Source organism: Strix uralensis, chromosome 3, assembly GCF_047716275.1.
Source record: "Strix uralensis isolate ZFMK-TIS-50842 chromosome 3, bStrUra1, whole genome shotgun sequence".
Lineage (NCBI taxonomy): Eukaryota > Metazoa > Chordata > Aves > Strigiformes > Strigidae > Strix > Strix uralensis.
The window spans coordinates 76035020-76041737 of NC_133974.1; the positions used below are offsets into that span (position 1 = coordinate 76035020).

Sequence of the window (6718 nt, forward strand, 5' to 3'; positions counted from 1 at the left end):
CAACACATTTGATTTACTGTGGCAACAAATATTAGGATGACTTTTTTTAGGTATTGGTTAATGTCCTTTCACCAAGTCAGAGTTTAGTCCAGCAGCTCTTAAACTAGACTTTGACAATACAAGAAACTATTCAGAGCTGCTGATTCAATGCATAACACTCTGCACTTTCAGTTTTTCTTATTAAATCTTTTATTCCACTTGTAGAGATATATAAGTGCAAAAAAGAAACCAACAAAAAAAATGTACACATTTTTATCAAAAGCATTGGTGAGTGCTAAGAATATGCAGATGAAATGAAATACATATTTTACTCTTCATTGATTTATGCCCCCATGCTGACCCTTGGAGGTTTAGGGTATTTCTCTACAAACGCACAGTTCCATTGACTTGAATGGCAGTACCTAAGGAGTAAACGACTTTGTCTTCTTGAGTATCACCAAAGCTACTGGTAATGGTGCCAGCTCAACACCCTCCTTTCTCCCACTTCAAGTTTGAAGTTTGGTTGTTGGAGAGGCCCTCAGGCAAACATAATACTGATATCATCAGGATATCACTGAATATCAAAATACTTTCTAGTTTGTAAGACTGGTGTTCCTCAGTCTCCTGTGTTATCACAGACAGGTGCTTCAGCCAAAGATACTTCCAGTTTCTGAGAAGAGTTTTCTATTTAGCTTCTATTTCTGTAAAAAAGCCTGTCTGTCTAAGCATTTCCCACTAGGCTATGAAAGCTTGGAAGCAGAATTTATTCTGCTGTTTTGTTATATCAATATAAATAGTAAGAAACATTTGGGTGTTTTTTAACATAAAATTACTGAGCAAAAGATCAGAAGGGAAAAATTTCACTGAGACTAGTGCAGGAAGATGGCTAGGTGCATCTCCTGAGGAAAACTCCCAAATAAAAAATACTTGAAATGTTTAAATATATTTATTAAAACAGGTACAAATAGGATCAGCATTTTAAAAAAAGTCGCTAACTTCTGAAAAAATGTCCTGCATTAATTCAAAGGATAGCAATAAATCACAATGTATCAGGAAACCACCTAGAAATGCTATAGTTGGAAAACCTCCAGAAGCAGGAGCTATAATCACTCACCAGACCTTATGAATACACGTTTCACTGCTCAGTGGTTTCCAGGGATGCAAATTTTCTACTCCCTCCTCATATTCCAAACCTACTGCGGGTAGACACCCTTTACACAAAAGGAGAGATTGCTTTTAAGCTTGAAAAGAGCACTGAAATGACATTAAAATGCTGTTTTCTCTCTTCTTCAGGTGTACTGAAGAAATATGTCTATTTCTTTCCCAGGTGGAGATTTCCTAATAATGGGAGAAAAATCATAGTTTTTGTATACCAGTAAAATTGCATGTTAATAAATTTAATCCTTCATGTTATTTAAAATAGCTATTTAAAAAATGCATATTCAATCAATGCTTATAAAAAAATAAAAGCCTATTGACAGAATAATCCTTTCATTAAAACCGCCTGTGTGTATGTGCCAGCACAGGAGACCCTAAAATGCTTTCTCAACCTCCCCCAACTGTTGTCTTCTTATGGGTGCTTCTGCAGAAGGCCACTGCATGCATCTCTTCTGGTTGAAGTGTTAATTGTCAGAAAAATGTATTAGAAGCATAAAAGCATGGCTGTTTTGAAGGAGTACAGTGGCTCAGGTTAAAAGTCAGTGAGATGCCTCAGTGTTGCAGTGCTTCTAGCCACCTTGACAAATTGCAGGTACTCAAAACGGAGAAAAGCAATCACTTGAAAAACGTTCGTATTATCATTTAAGGTGCAGTTACTTCTGTTAAGATTCATGACAGGTGGAAATCAAGTTGAAATAGAAACTAGCTCTGTGTCCTGCTCCTGCTAATAGGCTCGGTATTTTGTCAAATGAACACAGCAAAAATCTGTTCAAGTATTTGCATCAAGCAGGCTCCAAACCAGTTAAAATTGAAACCTTCTGATTCTGTGGTGTATTGTGTCACCCCAGGTGGTAAAGGCTGCACCGCCTGCAGACTCACTTTGACAAATAAGAATAAAGTTACTTCTTGGAATTTCTCATCTTTCCTAGGCTGAGTTATTCATTCCTCTTTCTTGCCTATCTGAAACAAGTATCACTGCAGAGATCCTGCATCTCTAGTTACAGCAACAGAGTACATTTCAATTAAAAATAGATTAAAAATAGTTGTATCAATATTTCTAGGAGCTCTCAAATAGAACAGCCGTCAGCACATTTAGGAAAAAGGCAATGAACAAAAACAACTGCAAAATAGCCCCCTCATTTCTAGAGGTTGTCATTATAGAAGAGTCACTGGAAAGAATGCCTGATTTTGAAGACATTCAAATCAGTCTGTGATAGCTTCAGTGGAATAGTCACCTTCTGCAACAGGATAAGCAGCAGCAGAGTATTGTTCTGAGGGGGTGTTTTCTTCTGTATTCCAAAGCTTTTTTCACTTGCTCTTTAGCTTCTCCTACATAGTCCTCAACATTTTGCATATTTATCTCAATGACATCAAAGGTGTCCGCCTGTTCCTCCACTAGCAGGGCCACCTGCAGAAAGAGCTCGTGAACTTCCTTAATGCGACCTTCTAACTTCACCAGCTCTTTATGACGTGTCTCTATCTCATTCAAGGCTGAGCGAGCCCCCTTAACATCTGACAGGAGATTCTCAGAGAAGACGTCCCACTTGCCTTGCTCGATCATCTCCTCAATCTGGTTGCCAGAAACATCTTTGCCCATGATCTCTAGCTGCCGCTGAATTCGAATCTTGCAGTTCTCCCGTTGGTTCATCTCTGTTGCATTATATTCAAACATAGCTTCCTGAAAGGCGTGCATAAGGTCAACGTAGTGGTTCTTTGCTACCCTGGCAATGACAGACATAGCCCCATATTTTGTTATCGCATCTTCGCTGAAATCTCTCATTATCTGGAGTTTCCTGTGGATGCTTTCTCCACGGGCCTTGATGTCTCTGGCAATACAATTAGTATCTCGTTTGATGCTACTAAGACGGCGCATGGAGGTAAGGAAGCGGCTGTTTTGCTTTCTGAGCCGCTTGACATCCTCTTTTAGGTGGTCATTTTCTGTCCGGATGTTTTGTATGTCTTTATGAAGAAGTTCCAAGGCATAATCAGTCTCATAAAGGAGAACATCGTGGGGTGAATTTTCATCATCCTCACTATCAGAAAACTGTTGGTTGTGTAACCTGGCAAATTCACGCAGCTCGTTTAGCCGGTCTTTCATCCTGCCTGTAAAACAGAGGAACAGGAGGAATGAAGTTTAAAGTAAATAAAACATTGATTTACAAGGGTTAAAAGTTTATAACTAATAACTACATCATAGTTATAACTGTATCGTAGATAACATAACTACAGCAAAGATAAGCCAAAATATCAGATTTTAAATTTGTTCACAGTATTTTATACAGTGATGGATCGCAGATCCAAAACTCTGGTGCTAGAACACTCTTCTATAAACTACAAAACTTAGAAACTAAAGAAGTGCAAGAAAGAAGACAACAAATCCTGAAGACAATTCCAAAAGAATAATAAGAACCCCCATAATACCAGTCTTTCACTTAGAGAAAAAAAACAAACCCTTGAGCAAATGATAGGAAGCCTTCAGCTATCGGTATGTGTAGACATGTTAACAACTGAACACTTCCTACTGCTGCTCACTAGAGAAATCTCTAGAGCTTGACCCTTCATTACATCAACTGCCCCAAATGTCACAGGTCCTCTGTCATTCTAAGCTTGCTTTTCCTGGGAGAAGAGTAGGAAGCCTCTCAATAAACACCATTTACCAATACAGTTGGGAAAGAACAGTTTCGCAAAATGGTGTGGAAAGTATCAAGATAGAATTAAAAAAGAAAAAAAAAAAAAAGGCAAAGCAAGGTTTAGGATCTCCAGATGCTATCACTGTATCACTGACCACAGTGTACCAGGCATCAAACAAAAGAACACAGCAACAGCAGTGTATTGTATGTAAACCCATCCATCCAACCCTTCTTTTTTTGTGAATGATGGAAATATTGTACTGAAGGAATAAAGTAACACCGTTGTTACAGATCAGGTCTGTTTTCTATGTGTTTGCTTCAGTCATACTTAACTACAAATTTCATTAAAAAGCCATAGAATGAGTAATCTGTACAGACCAGTTATGTGGTAACAAAACATAAGTCTCCTTTAAGTATGCTGTTTATTTGAAACTCTAGACCTAAAGTCTTTGCAGAAAGTGAAATCTGAAAGCTTCAGCAAGAACCCGGCACCAAACAGCAAGCAGGAAACTGAAAATTTCCCATCACCAAAGCTGCACATCCCATGACCTCATTTAAATTAAGAAGAAAGAGAACCAAATTAAGAAGCAGCACCAAGCAGGATATCTCCAGATCTCTGTGTCTGGAGGATTCATTTTTGTTTTTCCAGGAATTAAAGTATCTTCTCAGCATTTCCAAACATGCTATCCACCATGAACAACAGATCCCTTGAAAGGATCATCAGTTATTCCCAGGTTAAGAAGTTGCATGTGTACATACCCAGTGTAAGAGGCCTGGATCTAATATGAATTAAAACTGCAAGTTTATAATCTGTTTCATGGGATATGTTAGATGTGTTAAAGCTGTTAGGGAGGAGGTGGGAAAGATTCCATCACAGACACAGCCTCTTGGGCTCGTACAGTTCTTCGGGGGTATGTACTGGTCTCAAGAAGTGTCACTGAAGCAAAAAAGTGAATTTCAACTTAAACCAATTCTTTCACAAGCAATGTAAACCAGGAAAGTCCATTAACATCCCGAGAGAAGAGCTTTCATTCAGAAATCCACACATGTAAGACAATTGTTTGAATTTAAAACATACGCCACATAGATTCAACTCAATCACACAGAGAAAGCTTTAGGATATTAAAGATTTTCCACCTCCTCTCTCAACAACATTAAAATCAAGACTTTCACCTCATGCCACAACATCAATATGAAAAATCGTCATCTAAAAGGAAAAAAAAAGTCTGGTGCAGCTTAAAAGTCAGCTTTACTTGGCTTTAAAACTGTATGTCCAAGTTTGCCTAGAGGCACTGAGACAGTGAGAACATCTACCCTTCCTGTCCGGAAATAGCGGACCATTTTCTAGACAGCATAGTGGAAAGGGAACAAACAAAGGCATCTAGCGATCTCAGGATTATTTAGATCTCTTCTAATCACTAACTGTTCCTGAGATGCTTTTCACCTGAAATGTAGACATGGCTCTGAAAACCAGTCACGTTGCTTGTCTGACTGCATTCCTGACTCTTACTGGCTTCCCTAAAGTTGATGATACTCCCACTTCTAGTCTGATCCTTGAACTACCGTGTGTTGTGTTCAGCATTTTATTCTTTTTGGTTTTAGCATCTACATATGGGAACAGCAAACAATGTTTTTTTATGACTTTACAATGACAATCCACACCAGCAAGGTGTAAACTAAGTCATGTGTATGCAGGACTATGCTGTTTTTGTGCTTACCATTCCCTGAACTTGAGAAAAACTAAATTTCATCAGCCTTCCACAGAGAGCAGACTGACAACTGGCTCAACAATATACTAATTCTGCAGCACCTCTGTAAAAATATTTTTCTTTAATACAACACAAAAGGTTAAAAAGTGAAGCATTAAAAGAAGAGTAAGGAGCTGTCGAGTGTGGCCTCAGATTGCACCACGATGTTGCCTACACACAGGAAGATTATACAATTAAACACTGGCCTATGCCCTGTCACCTCTACCAAGTCTCTGCCTACAGTCTGCATGTGCTGAATAGAAGTTGTACAACATAAAATTTAATATTCATCATTCAGTTCATTGACAGATATCTCATTTATTATGTTACTACTGTTCATTTCCTCAGGGATTTCTCCTGTGACATCTCTGGAAAGCTCCATAAATTCAACAGTCTTTTGGGAGAGGGCAGATCTAACAGCCCCATCCACAGACACAGGTTTCAGCCAGGAGTGATTAAGGACAACACTATCACTCTCGATGAGTTATGATGCCCACCTGAGAGACCTGTAGCACAGTTTTTTGTACCTGGTATGTTCAGAAGTCAGATCCTTCTGACTTTGGTCACCGCTGCAAGCCTTGGGCACTCTGCTGAGTAAGATCGTGAAGTAACAAGCTGGACATCAGTGAATGAACACATGGATCGAGGACACTTGTGAGAAGCTCGTCTCCAATGATGTGTACAGCATCACCCACGATCTCCTTGGTCCAGTAGATCCAGTAGAATCCAATTCTAAATGTGAACAGAGTGATCAAATTACAGTTGCACTGACAATCTTCAACCTGGGGTTTCCCAGTTTACAAGTGCTTAGCTCTAAAAGCCTACATTATTTGAAACTACATACCAAAACTTACATTCAAGGTGGTCAAAATTAGAATCTTTTAAGTCTGCATTGAGGACCTGTACCCCTCAGGGAAATGGCTCCACAGCTAAAGTGATCGCACTTTTGTCCTAACAAATAGATGCCATCTCTTCAAGCCTGACCTCAGAGTACTGCAAAATCAGGGACTTTTTGACATCTTCTTTCATTCTCCCTGACTCCTGTCTTTTTCTCTTCTAAAGTGCTAGCCTGCTTTCCACTTCATCTTCACATTTTCAAAATGCTCTCTTTATCGACCTACAGTGCCTGGACAGGATGGAGGACAGGAAGCAAATGTATTTCTGCCTGTATTTCAGCACCACATTAGGCCACAAACACCACAA

At 39.1% G+C, this 6718-nt stretch overlaps 1 protein-coding gene across 2 annotated transcripts; it reads right to left on the reverse strand.

The window, feature by feature from the left end:
* Positions 1 to 910: 910 nt before the first annotated feature.
* Positions 911 to 6269, reverse strand: STX11 (syntaxin 11). 2 transcript variants are annotated; one of them, XM_074862949.1, is made up of 2 exons: positions 6043 to 6269; positions 911 to 3240 (listed from the first exon to the last, which is right to left on the reverse strand). In XM_074862949.1, the coding sequence occupies exon 2, from the start codon at positions 3233 to 3235 to the stop codon at positions 2369 to 2371; it is 867 nt and encodes a 288-aa protein (XP_074719050.1). In that variant the 5' UTR covers positions 3236 to 3240; positions 6043 to 6269; the 3' UTR covers positions 911 to 2368. The 2 variants fall into 2 exon arrangements, with proteins under 2 accessions (XP_074719050.1, XP_074719051.1); XM_074862950.1 differs by having other exon boundaries at positions 6013 to 6269.
* Positions 6270 to 6718: the final 449 nt, after the last annotated feature.